Consider the following 15003-nt stretch of genomic DNA (forward strand, 5'->3'; position numbering starts at 1 on the left):
TCAGAATGCCTAAATCCCTAGTGCAAACCAAAAATAGGGCTATTGATGCAATTATCCTTCTTCACCCAGATAGTTGGTCACACTAGCAGTAGATGTTATGCTAGAAAATGGCTTCTAGAAAATTCAGTTTTACTTTAAAGCAATAAATGAGTGTCTTCAGACTGGAAGTTTAGTGCTTATTTCAACAGCTAACTATTAAAATAACTACAGAGGCTTTCAGTCAAAATACAACACTTCCTAACAGCAACCTGTTAGGAGGAAGACAGACTCGGCTGGAATGGAAGACTGAGAACTTCATTTATTTACACAAATGCAGAGCATAAACTTTATATAGTTGTAGAAATGGAATCTCTAAGTCCATACATTTCTATGCTATACAGAAATTCTATATAGTTTTTTACGTATTTGAAGATTACAGAAAAAGCTGAAGCACTAATCCTATGAATACACATCTTTTCACTGCTATGTTATAAACAACACACTGCAGCTACATAGATTTGTTTCACACCAAGTAAATACATGCACTAGGTTTGATAAAACAAAGTATGCACATAAGTAACAAAAGCAGAATAGAAGGCATATTCTTAATTACATATATTTAAAACAGATCTGAATTTGATTGTTAGTAAGAACTAAGTAGTAAGATAATAATTTAGTAAGCTATAATTTCATGTAACTACTATATAATGTATTTATTTGAAAAAATAGTGTTTTCTAGTCTTCCCCAGGGCAATACTTTTAGTAGCTTCAAAAGTAGCTTTGGCTGAATAAGAATCTCTGCAAATCAAAGCTTTTAGACTTTATGATGTTCTGTGCAATGCAGACTGCACTCCTGTAATACTGTTAGCAGTACTGCCTTTTTACAGAGAGACTCCAGCAATGCATTTCAAAAGCACAAATCTTTCTTTTTTTTTTAAATGAAGTGCAAAATAATCTAAAACTTACCCAGTGGGCCGAAGTTTCTCCTTTCCTGCACAACAGCATGAAAAAAGCAAAGGCCAAAAAGCAGTTTTTGCCACATTCTTGGTTTTTGGCAGCTTTTAAAAAACACAGGGTCAGAGATGGGATCATTCAGGTATGAGCGAAGGAGGTTCACTCTAACACCTTTTGGAGGCTCATTTGTCATTTTGATGCCATTCTGGAGGATACTAACAGGAAACTTTTCTGATGGATAACTAGTTAACCACAACCTAAAAAGAAGTTTGAAAAGCACATTATTAAATATCGTATAATAGTAAGAGTAATAATAATAATAATAATAAATCAATAATATAATTCTGCATCTTGATCTTTAGAAGACTAAGTTTTACTACTTGCTTAACTAAAGGTCTAAAATGCAGGCATAAAGTAGATTATACTGGACAGGTAGAAAAGATGACCTCTTAATTATGGATCTTTATTTTATCACTGCACATAAATTATATGACTGTCATACTTAGGCATTCTTACAGAAGAATTTTCTTTTTAGTAGCGTCTTCAGCAAACAGGAAATACATTAAAAAGGGCAAAATACTACAACTCTTACCTGAACTTTTCATTGGTATTTTCAGGCACTATAACTTCCTCACAGATTTTTTCCAAGGTAGGCATCCAGCTGGTTGCAAGGTGGCAGTTCTGTAACACTACCCAGGTTCCATCAGTAATAGCCTGGTAAATCATTTTTTCTGCTACTGGGCCCTGGCCCTGGCCAAGTGAAACCGTTTGAACGCTTGAGCTTCCCATGCTAACATCATCAGCAAATTTTAGCAAACCTATGATGGCGAGTTTTATACATGCAAACAAAGACAGCGTCTATTAGAAAGCAGAATACATTATATTCATCCTTTTTATAATGTAATTAAGGGGAGAAAAGTCAACAAATATTTTACTCAATTAAAAAAAAAAAGCAAACAAAACCACCTCAACAAGCCAGAAGTAGTGTCATATGCTGTATCAGTCACTGTGTCTCTGAGGCATATACTAAAATTTAGGGGTATAAGGTATTAATTAAAAATAAAAAAAAAAAACCAACACAAAAATTAGCCAGGTTGACCTCTTCTTTTTTGGTGCTCAGTTCCAGGCTGCACAACAGCCCTCGACTATCTCTGTTGGATGGGTACAATTGTTTATGGGGGTTGAGCTGCAAGTTGGATCTTTAGATCTGGCTAAAAATAGACCTCCAGCTTTGCTATCAAAATCAGTACTTTCTGGAAATACATCCTTACGGTACGGCTCCATGTCACAATTCTTTTGGCAGAAAACCAGATTTAAAAATAATCTGGGTGGTTACACTTTAAAGGACATTTAACAAATGTGTTTTTAAGTGTGGCCTATACACCATTTAATTAGTAACTGGGAGGGAGGAAACTTACTGGAGGAGGGGTTGCAATAATGACTGGGGCAAACCTCCAACACCCACAGAAAGAATTGTAATGCAAGTACAAATTATAAACTGGTCTGGATGCTACAGTCTGTTAGATCCCCAAATTGCTGCTCAGAGACCGAGACATTTCATCACCACTACTTTCATTCCACCCTCCAACAATTTCACTATCATTGTTTATATATGGGCAGATGCCAATGTTTGATATTCCATCATTGCTGTTTTGTACCTTAAAGACACTTTAAAGATCAAATGAGGGGGTCTACACTATTAACAGTTTAGTCAGACTTGGTGACATTTAACCAGATAAAAAAGATTCTTTTTAATACCAATCTCACCTGCCATAGGATCAGCACCAGGTGATAATATAAAAATCAAAGGGGCACAACAATTTGAATCACTGTAACTTCTTCCAAGATCAAATGTAGGTGGTTCAATAAATGTTCTTCCCATGTTTTCCGCAATGAAGATCTGCACTGCCGGGATAATTTTGTCAGGTCGCAAACACCTGAGAATAACCATGCGATCTAACCCCGACAGTGAGCTCCAGGTGTCTGGGAAGTCTTCTTCATGGGGCTTGGCAGAGTCATAGATCGGCTTCCACTTGGAAGTGTTGTCTCTCACGTGTTCCATTAGTCCCTGCAGGTTTGTCAGGCAAGATGCACGTACGAGCTCAGCCCATGATTTGTTAGACAGCCACTCTGGAGCTGGGTTGGGGTGAGGATTATCAAGAGCAACACCTCCCGTCAGTAGGAAACGCCAAACTGCATCATCTATCTGGCCTTTTCCCTTCATAATGCCTACTGTTAGAAGGAAGGAGAATAACAGCTTGTCCTTTTCAAACAGGGAACGACAGACATTATTGTAGATGCTTACTGTGAAATGGTTAGTTATATTTTTAATTCTTTCCATCAGATGTCCACTCTTCTTGCTTTTAGCAATAGACTGAACATACAGGTTAATGAACCAAATCAATGAATACTGGTACATAGGTTCAATGTTTGCCAGATCAGAGATGCAGAAGAAGACAACAGCTGAATGAACAGCAACTGGCTTATACCCCATTCGAGTAGAATCTATTTCCTGCTCAGTTACAGAGGCAATTTTCTGCTTTTCAGAGATTTCTGCAGATAACTCCTTGGATGAAGACAAAATATTAATTGCTGTTTCATCCTCTAAGATGTTTCCCTCTGAATAGGAAAGGACCTCCAGGATTTTATCTTCTATTTCCTTTAGTTGTTTCTTATTGGCTGCACTTTCTATAATGAGTAGGTTTTTCTTTTCTTCTAGCTCAGGCTTTTCCTTTGCAGCTACAATTCCAAGAAGCTGGTCCTGAAGACCCAAAGGTGTAATCATGAAATTGAGTACACAAACTTTCACAGCCACTTCAGGATAATAATGAGGATTTCTTAAGTGGGTTGTCATATAAAACCTGAAGTCTTTTGAATATTCAATTATATTTTCCCCTAATTTCATGTATTCTACACCTTGTTGTTTGAACGTTTGCTTTAATAAAATAGGTTCTAAGAAAGCATCTAATTCTTCACCAATATTTTCTAGCAAGACTGGTGTTCCAAGCTGAAGAGCAGTTTCTAATGTCCTCACATAATGTGCATCAGATAATTTGATAACTGACAGCTTGTTAGCTTTCTCCATATTTTTAATCCATTTGTTAGCTTGCCTTTGAGGATCTATCATTAAAGCCCATCTTCTTGAGTTAGAAACAATTACACCGTTGTCAATGGAAAAAGAATCAACTGGCAATCCAGCAATCTGCCATGCACGGATTTTGACTGGATCCCCTAATGTATTACTTAAGCTAAAATCACTGGAGCATGGAATGTTCTTTTCAATGCACAGATCTTGCCACTGCTTTTGACATTGTAGGCGATAATCGACAGTAAAGGCTCCCAAATAAGCCACAGTTCCTGATGACAACAGCACATCCCCTACTAGGTCTGTGTACTGAATTCCTAATAACCGTGCAGCTTCCGTCCACCTGTCCTTCTCTCCACCCAGACCACTGATCAGCTGCTCAGCTCTCACAAGCTTTTGTGAGCAACGTTCAATGTTATCCTCTAATTCTTTCTTCCGGTTATTCATTTCGTCAAACTCGTCTTGCAAAGCCTGGAGGCGATCAACAACCTCCTTCAGTTCTGCTTGTTTCACTTGCAGCTTCTGCATTTGAACGTCCAGGATTCCTTCAGCCTCTTGCAAACGCTCACGCTTTGGGGCAACCACTTTCTGCACACGGTCATAGACCTCCATGGCTCGCACCCACTTGCAAAGGCCTTCACAGGCAGAGGAGACGTTTTTTACAACCTCTGGCTGAAAATCTGGATGATTCATGAACTTGTCTCTAATTTTCTTCATTATAGGAGGGGGAATTTTATCCTTGTCGTATGACTTTAATCTGTCAAGGAACTTAATATCTGAAAGAAGTTTTTTAGCCGGCCCCCAGAAGTCTTCAATCATTTTACCTATATTGGAAATAAAACCAAAATCGGGCTCAATACATGCATGTTCGGACTGAAAAAAAAATAGTTTGAAACATAGTATGAAGAATTAACATCAACGATATTGCAATGGAATTTTACTATGAAAAGAGTATTAAAAAGTTTGGGAAAATCATTACCTAAAGGAATTCAGACAGGACCTTCAGCATCACTAATCAATGTCATATTTATTAGCTGCATATTAATGCTGAATCAAGCAAGCACATTAAGGGAAACAAATTACTATACAGTCTTTCTTAGCTTCATCTATTAGATAAATCAGTAACTACGGAAGTATTCCTTCTTAATCTAGATGAGACCAATTTGGATGAAAGGAATTAATATAATTCTTATTTTTAATAATGAAGGGTTGAACTGTATAGGTGTAAGGTAGAAGAAAAGTGAAAGAAAAAGGTCTCTTTCCTACCTTGCACATCCTGTGCAATCCCACAATAACAACATGAAACCCTTGTTAGAATAATCACCTATTGCAGAGGTGTGACTAGAATTCCCTCTCCCAGCATAACTGAGAGTTTGGAAGCAGGGATTACAAGGGGAAACACAGGCAGATGGTGCGCAGCACACCTCCAGTGCCCAGAGTTCCTCAAGGCAATGCAAATCTCAAGGCTGGGTCACAGCAAGTTGAAGAGATGACTTCGTGCTGGTGCCTGGGATCATATTTACAAAGCTTGTACAACAGTGTCAGGCAAGGGCAGTATGCTAGCATGGCAAAAGCAGCTCTTCACTACTCAGTGTACTTGTCGCTGCCAGCAAAATGCACCTCCAGTGCACACGGCTGCATTCGTGGCAGAAGCGCCTCGCCAGCACACCACAGCAGCACCCACACATTCCTGGGACAGGGATAACAAAAGTTATGTCATTACCACTGCCACTGGGGTCGGGTTTCCTCTCTGGTTTAACTGCCCTCATGATACAGATACTCTCCATGACGAGCTTGACGGGACCGGGTGGATTCTGCATGGATTTCACAAGAGTGATGTCGGAAGGATTCAGGGTGTTAAGAGCTGCCTCTGCTGCTTGCAGAGCTGGCAGAGCCTCTGCAAGATCTGCTTCACATTCGTCCTGTTAAGACATTGGGGCAGGAAGCTGTAAACCTTCACACAACACCAGGCCTGCAGCCTGATCACCCCACTACAGCACAGCCTCGCAGAACCTCCTCTCTTGTTCAGTGCCCATTAAACAGACTCTTCACAGCTTTGTGTTTCTAGGAGACAAAAGTGCTCCACAATTTGACTGCACAGTTTAAAGGCGGAAGGTTTGTAGACAAATTAGTAACTTCCATAAACTGAACTGATAGTTGAAAAAGTCAGACAAGCTTTCAAGATCAAAGTCTCTCTGGTTTAGCTATGAGAATTAAAGATTAGATACAGCTGTTCTTAGTTAAATCTTACAGTGCTGATCAGGTGAAAAATGGATACCGTGTAGCCTAAATTCTTTATCATATACTCTGATCTCAGCAATTATCCATATTAAATATCACTGACATTTCCAGCTAGTTACAGAAAAAATATTGAAGAATCTTGAGGCTTCCCACAGGAAATTCTGTGTTACAGACGTCTGGCATTACCTCTAAAGTAATGCCTAACAGGACTACATGCAGCATATGCCAAATTACCTCAGCTAAATCTAAATTAACTGTCTTTGGGTCTGGAAACAGTATAAACTCATTAGTCAATCTGTTGAAAATGAGAATATATTAGTAGAGAAATAAGAGCTATACAGGTTTTGGAACATGAACTATAAAGGGAAGTTATGCAGGACTGTGAGATGCAGTCAGACTCCAAACAGCCCAAATTTACCGTGTTTACATTAGGTGTGTGTCATTCATCATCTGCAATTTTGTTACTTTAAGATCTTGGCTGGCCCCATTAACACATTATCACATCCTCACAGCTCCCATTTACTTGGAACCCATCCTGCTCCAGGCTCAAGGCCCTGTGCTTTACCTTAATACCTTGGGCAACAGCAGCTGCATCATTGGCCTCTTTTTCATCTGCTGACACTATTGCCTTTTTTGCATCTACTTCAACTGTTTCCTTTTCAATCGTGACCATCATTTTTTCTGTTTCTGCAGATGTTTTAATGAGTTCAGGCTGAAGGTCGGTCAGTTCTTTCTGCATGTCGGCAACCTGATGAATACAACAGGAAATCAAGAAAAAATCTGCGAACATTGCATGTATTTCATATCTTGATGGCTTAGGAATAAAGATTGGAAGACCCTATAGTAATACAATCTAAAAAAGATCAAAAATTTGATCTAAAGAATTAATAGTTCTCTAGTTTATTTTTACTAAGAGCTGTTTCATTTAACTTATTAGATTTTTAAAGGTATATTTATCATCATCTATGTAATACACTTGCTTTTTTAAGATTCATTAATGTCAATAACCAGAAATATATCGATTAATTCTATTCTTTCCTCACAGTCACTTTCAGTGAAAATTAAATAATCCTTTAGTGCACAGGTGGAAAACAAAATCCAAAAGAAAACTGGAATGGAACACAGAATTAATGACAGCAATAGCTGCAAACTGGATCTTCTTCATCCAGCAACTATCTAGAAGGCCCTTTAGTTTTTATCTTGGAAAGATGAATCCCTGGATTACATAGGTTGAAAAAGAAATTATTGATCTGGAACCTGATCAATTTCCTACTTGGAATCTATTCAGGAATTAATGTTTAATATAATCTTACAATGGTTTTCAATTTCCCCCCTATTTTGGAAAGGGTAATAGGTACTAGAATGCTCAGGTGGATTCTCCATATAAGGTTTTGGGAAAATAAGGAAATCTATGTTTATTCCTTCAACATTTAATGAGTACTTTCATTCTAATTTTGTTTTCTATTAAGAGTTATAATCCAAAAGTAGTGATCACAGTTTCTTCAACTTACTAAGCAGAAATCTAACTTTTCCTGCTGGCTTTCTACAGAAAACTATCAATAGCATCATGAATATAGTGAAGAACAAATTAATAAGTTTTATTTTTATAAGTTTCAACCATAGAGACCCCACACTGAAGTATGCATATGGGACATGTTCAGCATTTTCATCTGAAACTCACTTGTGAAGATGCAAATTCAAGCTTTTCAAGTCCCACAAGATAGCGAGTCCTCATCATGTCAACTTCTTCCCTTTTTCTGTTCAGCAGGGTCTTGAAGGTGAGAATCAGCTCCACGTAGGAAGTTGGTGTCACGTAGTTGTGTCTGCGCAGCGTAGCGTAGTAGCCAACAGAGAGTTCTCTCACGCTTTCTTGGAAATATTTGCACACTGACACCACCCTAGGGAAAAAAATCCCACATGACTTTGAAAATATAGTCTGTCTTTATGTCAACTCTCAAAAAATTACTCTAAGATAAGTCATATTAGTGTTAGGGAAGGCAGCAATGTGTTTTCCCCACTATTAGAAATACTTTGGACTCCTCTCAAAGAGTGGCCTGCTTTTCAGAAACATCAGATACATATGTCTTGGTATCTTTGACTTGCACTAAAATCCCAGAGTTGGCTTAGCTTTGTCCATTTATAAGGACAGATCAAATACCTTGGGGGCACAAGGGACAGGGGAACAAACTTTTGCTTCATATGTTTCTTGAGAGAAAAATTCATACTCTTTTCTAATGTCATCTTTGAGCTCAATATCCTCTAAAAACTTGTTAGCAACCATTTCCAAAGCATCTGTAGGCCAGGTTTGGAACCAATCAATGGTGCAGCAGTTTATCAGGGAAGGGAACATCCGTAATCGATTCCGAAATGCATCTCCAATAGGACTCATGGCTACAAAAATAAAAACATGACTGTCACCTAAATTTCTTTGCAGTTAGGAAGCAGAAAAACAAATAAACCTAAATAAAACATTCTAAAAAACAGCTTGTTGTATACGGACCTAAGACAATATGCAAATTTTTCTTCACCCTTTCAATAAAGTAACTGTACATAGCAAGGGGCGTGGCTTCAATTTTCCTGTTCTCCATCCTTGCCGCACCTTGCATTTTCTCAACAATTTCAGCTTTCTCATCTGCTGCAAAGATATTCGGCACATCCCCAGTATTTAAAAGCATGTTGATGTCTTCCACAAATGACTCATCCTTTATTTGATTGTCGCAGAACAAAAAGGACACGTTGTTGTTGGCGACACCTGCTTTCAGCATGACTTGTTTAATATCGTCTTTCCACTCACTGATGCCATAGGACTTGGTGATTTCGATCTGGAAGAGCTCAAAGGAATTCATGAACGTGGCGAGCTTGGTCGCGCTCTGCCGGCCGCTGCCGCCGACGCCCACCAACAGCAGGTGCCCGTTATCCTGTTTCAGCACCCGGCATATCCTCGAGATGTGCTCAATAGCAAACTGGAACATGACCAGGGACATCGGGGCCTTGCTGATGTTGTTGTACTCCTCAAGGTAGAATTCCATCACGCTCGTCAGCTGCTTCAAGTCTGTGATTTCATCATAAATTTTGACGGAACTGCTCGGCTTTAAATAGTCTCCAAAGAACAGGCCACGGATGTCATCGTCAGTGACTTTTCCTGAAGGTGAGAGATGACTCAGGACCTGGGAAAAAGACAAGAATCAACAGATAATTCTAGCTATTAGAGAACTATTTTCCCTTAAGTTGTAACAATCCTTATCTACATAGCATTAATACTGCAGAAAGCACTTTTTTTTCACTGTTCTATTTACAACCTTGGTCTGGAGAATAATACAGTAGGCTGACATGCAGGTTTCCACATATGCATACCTCACTGAGAGATACTGCTGTCAAATACAGCACTCCTTCTAAAAAGCCTTCTCAGAAAGGTACCCTCTACACCCATTGAATCATCCAAATGATTATCTTGGGTAAAAGCACAGATAAATGCTGTGCAAGACATTTATTCCATTCCAGCTGGCCCTCTGTCCCAACACAGAATCCCTCAGAAGTTATGAATCATTCCGATACGAATACTTGATACCGAATAGAAGATTGTCCATACTTTTTTAATTCACTGATCAAAATATTGCTAAGTGTCTCCAATACTGGTTTAATCTCAATGTTTAAGTATTTCTGAAAATGCATCAGTATCATCTTGGTCCCAGGACATTACCCAAAAATACCTTATTAATGTTCTGCTTGAAGCTATTTAATGTTGTCTCTTGTACCATCTGAAAGAAAATATTCTTGTCATCCTCATCAACCAAGCGATCATAGAAAACTCTGTAAACCTCATGAACCCAGAGTCTGATCAGTTTATCTCCATCCTGAAAATGTAAATACAAAAGAATGGGTAAATATAGCTCAGGCGGGATTTGTCCAAAAAGAAAAGGTTAGAAATGTCCATCTGGACCCTGCTATACCTTGTACTAAACTCAGTGGGAAACTTTCAATCCCAAGCCATTCAGCACATGGCCCAGCAGCTGCTAACTGAACTGGATTCCTCACCTAGTTACCATCTTGTCCTTCCTGCCAACACAAACTGGGACTCTCATGTCAAAGCATTTTTCTTTACTGTATCAAATCAATTTGTATTAACAGAATGATAGCTCTCTCCCTCCGAGACAGACAGAAAATACATAACAATGAATTCAGAGACTATTCTGATTTAAAACCCTGTAAATCTATTGAAATCATAGTTCATGTATTATTAAAATAATTTACTTTTTTCACTGCTCTCTCCTACATCAACATAATTAAACTACAACTTACTTGCAAATGAGTGTGTGGACAGAGCAGAACTCCTTTAATAACCCTGGAAAAATCCCGTAGATTAAAGACATAGTGGGATTTTGAAGGAGTTGGGAGAAAATTATCAACTGCCAACTTATAAATCCCCGATGTTGCCTGGACCATCATCTTACCCAGCCTTAAGAAGGAAAAGAAATACAGTTTTAACTTCTGCAGATAAATCACAGGGAAAAGACAACAAAGATGCTACGGAAAATAGATCCCATTACCTCAGAAATGAAGCATCAAAGCCTTTGCTGAAGTGCCAATCAGTAACTGCAGTAAAAATCTTGTTTAAAATGTCATCATTGAAAGCACAGATAGAGACAATATTCAAGTGCCTTGTGAAGCGTCCTGTAAGACACACAGAAGGATGCAGGAGAGATTTAAATGTTCAAATATTTTTCCACCTTTCAGCTAGCATCTTCTAAGTTTGACTGTCACGAAAAAAACATTTGAACCTGGCACCAGCTTCATGATTCTGTTCCTGGCAAATTTTTGCCCTAGCAGTGAAGCAAAAGAAATATAAACTGGTTTACATTTTCTATGTAAAACAACTGTTTTGAGTATATTAAACATGAATCTCCATTACAAGGCCATTACTGCCCAATTTAAAAATTCAGCTCATCTCAGCCTTCTTGAATATGATATGACACAGTGAAAACTTTACAAAGTCAAGTATCTTGTTAGTGGCTTTCACCTAAAAAGAATCAGTCTATACATGAGTAAATTTTAGAAATTTAGCTGCATTAGAGGAGTTATTTTCATAAAGCCGCCTCAGAACACACACAATTATATCTGTAACACAGTGTTTATAAGAAGCAAAATAGCATGAAGTGCTTTATAACAATGCAGCTGTACATAGCCTATAATAATGTAGCTGCAGCTACACTAGGGTTTTTATTTATGGTTTTTTTCGTTAGAAAATATAACCTCCCTTATGGTGCTGTGACAGAAATCATGGACTTGCAGGTAACATTCCTGTAAATAAATGCAGGCAGCCTATGTAAATAAATGCAGGAGATACAACTTCAGAAGAGACTTGCCAGAGACATGGCAAGCAGATGTATTCCCTCCATTCTCCAAAGAAGAGAAAACAGAAATAACCTCCATCACTAATTTTAGAACAAATTTTGCCATTCACAGTTTAATCAACACTAAAAACATTGTTTCTAATGTTGATTAAACTCTCTCTGGCAAAGGTATAGGTTTGAACTTGAACATAACAGACCTGTACTTGGAATGACCCGTTCAGTGAATACAGCTGTAGGTCCACCAGTCACAGATAAATGTAGAAAGCTGAACTCACCCTATGACTTCAGTCAGCTAGATAACCACTGGCCACAGTGATGTATTTCCTACCTGTAATGTCATTCCTGCCTCCCCCAGGGGGGCCCATGGCTGTGACAAGCAGGACATCTATGATAGTGATGCAGGATGCATCTTTCCTGTCGTACCAGTGCCCGTGATCAATCCATTGCCTGAGAAGCTCAATAGCTGGCTGGGCTCCATACACTTCCTTTTCAGGCATGTTTAGGTCATCTGTGGAGAACACAGACATTGAATAAAAACCTCAGTGTCTAGGAATTCAGTTTTCTTCTAAGAAGGAAAAAAAACTGAACTAGAGGTAGAAAAAGGCTGTGTGTTGTTATTCCTGGTTCCCATTGAACTAACCAAAATAAAACATCATTGCCCCTCACAGGCATAAAATTAGGGGTGATGGCTTAACTTAGTGTGGCTGGTGATTTTGTCTTATTTCATGTCATGTCCCACTGCAACTCTGAGAATTATTCTGAAGACAACCACGACTTAAACCTCCCAACAAGGGCAGTGCTAATCCTCTGATGATCCCTGTGGGTCCCTTCCAACTCAGGAGATTCTAGGATTCTCTAGATGCCTGAAAAAAGCACTGAGGCAATCCAAATGTACTAGTCTCAGTGAACCGCTTCCTTTGCCAAAAGGCAGAACAAAAAGGATTTTTAAAAAATGAAAAATATGTCTTACCGACAAAAATTATAGCTTCTTTCCCTGCTGGAGGTCCAAATAATCCTTTTCTTCTTCTGTCCAGCTTGGACATAATAAGATCCTGAGTCTGGTTAGCAGTGGTTCTTGCAGAGAAGTTGATGAAATTTGGGATGTATTTTTCCTTTGGAAGTTTTAGTAGAAAGTTGTTTGTTATAGCTGTTTTTCCAGTGCCAGTGGGACCCACAAAAAGCAAAGGGACATTATGGTCCACATATGTTTTAAGAAAAAACATTTGTCTGGCAGTTTCCATTGTTGGAATGATCAGCTCAGATACCTGTTATGGAAGAAAGTAAAATAAAACACAAAAATCAAACATCTAATACCTTCATCAACATATTTGCAAGCAACTACATGAACCCTGTCGCACAAATGCATTTTTTAAAAATTCTATTGTCTGAAAACCTAAGCTATAACAAGGTTCTAGTAGATACTATGGCCCCACTTCTTGTTCAGGGCTTATACAGTCAGTAGCACAAGCAGTGTTACCTATATTATGGTTCACAGACATTATATAAAGCCTGGAGAGCTACAGAGTTTTGTATGGCCTAGTTCTGTTCCCCTACTGTGCAAAGGGAAAGGAACACTGGTATGGAATTTTTTTTCTCTTCCTCGTTTTTTACTTATCATCAGCAGCTGTGGATTTGATATCGAGAAGAGATTTTCAGCAGCAGAAAGAAATGTAATCTCATGTACTTAATAGACAAGACAATTGCAACTACAGTGGAATGAAAAGTTGAACATGCATAAGTTATCTTGAAATGTCATCTGCAGATCTCTGCTGTGCTTCCCTTCCAATCAGTTCACAGCTGCCATCAAAATCTGAGTGCATCTATTTGGAAATAGAGGGGATCCGGGACTCTCACTATTGTTGCCCACATCCCAAAGAAGTAGTAAGTCTCTTTGCTTGCTTTCTCCAAGTAACTCATACTGTAGTATCATGAGATCAACCACTGACAACAGAAATGAAGGAATGGAAATTCAGGCTTTAGCTTTTTCCCATCATGGTTTCCCCAATATCAAATGCTGTCAGAGAACAAAGCAGAACCCAAATTTTAACCACCAGGCAAGCTCAGGGCTCCATGTGCACCTGCAGTGCTGAACTTCCAGTATTAGTGGTACCAGAATTGAGACAAAAGCATGAAAGGGAGCTCAGAGAGACTAATGAAATGTTGCAAAGCAATCATCAAACAGCCTAATATAGTTCTTTATACCTCTAAACCATTTAGTCAAATAATTATTTTCCATAATAAAGATACCAATGTGCACCTTAGCCCCTGGGTCGATAACTTGCTCTTCCTTTGTGATATAGTCTGTCCACGTGTTCCACCTCCCATGGCCTTGCTTGTCAAAATAGAAGTCATAAACACTCCCTGTTAATTGAAAAACACAGCATAGGCAAAGCCACTGATTAAATTATAAAAATAAACTTCAGTAATTTTACTGTGAGATTTCCAAAAGTGTGAGATAATGGAAGCTTTCTAGTACACAAGATACATCCCCACCCCCACCCCAGTCCCACTCCTCCACTGCCATTATCATCACCAAATGATTTTAGGTCAGATTCAGCCACAGTGTTTGCGTACAACAGGAGGCATATGCTACTCCTGGTTAAAAGAGCCAGGACAGGGCACCCAACTGTGCAGCCCAAGGCTTGGCAGATGGTGGCTCTGCTGCAGACTTAACATCTGCCAGGTACACTAAGTGCCAGGCTTTCTTACTGCTTTATGAAAGGCCAAGCAAGCACAGTTATGAAGAAGCACCTTTTTCTGGGAAGATATTGTTTTTGTTAAGCTTCACGTTTTTAGGGCGTGGGTGCTCCTCATTCATTCCATTGAGCAAGATGCGGTAAAACGAATCAAATTTTCTTCTGCTGTCTGCATCAATGGTCCCTCCAATTGTCCACACCACAGCAAAAAGGAAAAGGGCCTGCAGCCACGAGGCGATTTGCTGAGCAGGCATGGTTTCACTGTCCTCTTCATCGGATTCCATTATTTCATCTAAAACACATATTTTGAATTTTAGTTCAATGCCAGTAATAAGCATAAATCCCAATTCAAAATGCATTTTTGCAAAAGTATCCCACGACAAAAATAGAGCACTGTCTTCAGTGGAATGAAGCCAATCTACCAAAGGAGGATCTCGTCTGTGTAAAATACTGTTTACAAATAAAAATGAAATTAGAAGAAAACTATTTAGAAAGAGACCTAAGTCTTTTATTCAGAGGGTAGCAAATAGCAAGCAAAACATAGAACATACTTGCAAGATCATGTTCAGTTTTGTAATGACACCAGTTTCCAAATGTGAAAGTTCTGAATGCAAAGAACTATTAATAATACTGATCAGTGAGATCACTGACTGTGTTATATGAACTCAACAGTAAGGAATTCCTTTGGTATTTTCTT

The 15003-nt window shown here is 38.7% G+C and overlaps 1 protein-coding gene across 1 annotated transcript in view; it reads right to left on the reverse strand.

Annotated features, from left to right (window-relative positions):
- The window catches only part of DNAH3 (dynein axonemal heavy chain 3), a 58158-nt gene that overhangs the window by 8674 nt on the left and 34481 nt on the right, over window positions 1-15003 (reverse strand). Inside the window, exons 41-55 of the mRNA XM_066198550.1 lie at window positions 14362-14598; window positions 13868-13971; window positions 12581-12875; window positions 11939-12118; window positions 10807-10930; window positions 10559-10715; window positions 9970-10113; window positions 8760-9426; window positions 8485-8650; window positions 7941-8157; window positions 6825-7007; window positions 5742-5940; window positions 2701-4842; window positions 1526-1751; window positions 946-1190 (exon numbers count right to left, since the gene is read on the reverse strand). Coding sequence (XP_066054647.1) covers window positions 946-1190; window positions 1526-1751; window positions 2701-4842; window positions 5742-5940; window positions 6825-7007; window positions 7941-8157; window positions 8485-8650; window positions 8760-9426; window positions 9970-10113; window positions 10559-10715; window positions 10807-10930; window positions 11939-12118; window positions 12581-12875; window positions 13868-13971; window positions 14362-14598 — 5286 coding nt within the window. The remainder of the gene's footprint in view (window positions 1-945; window positions 1191-1525; window positions 1752-2700; window positions 4843-5741; window positions 5941-6824; window positions 7008-7940; window positions 8158-8484; window positions 8651-8759; window positions 9427-9969; window positions 10114-10558; window positions 10716-10806; window positions 10931-11938; window positions 12119-12580; window positions 12876-13867; window positions 13972-14361; window positions 14599-15003) is intronic.

Source organism: Chamaea fasciata, unplaced genomic scaffold (genome assembly GCF_029207755.1).
Source record: "Chamaea fasciata isolate MVZ Bird 193981 ecotype frontalis unplaced genomic scaffold, bChaFas1.0.hap1 SCAF_16, whole genome shotgun sequence".
Lineage (NCBI taxonomy): Eukaryota > Metazoa > Chordata > Aves > Passeriformes > Sylviidae > Chamaea > Chamaea fasciata.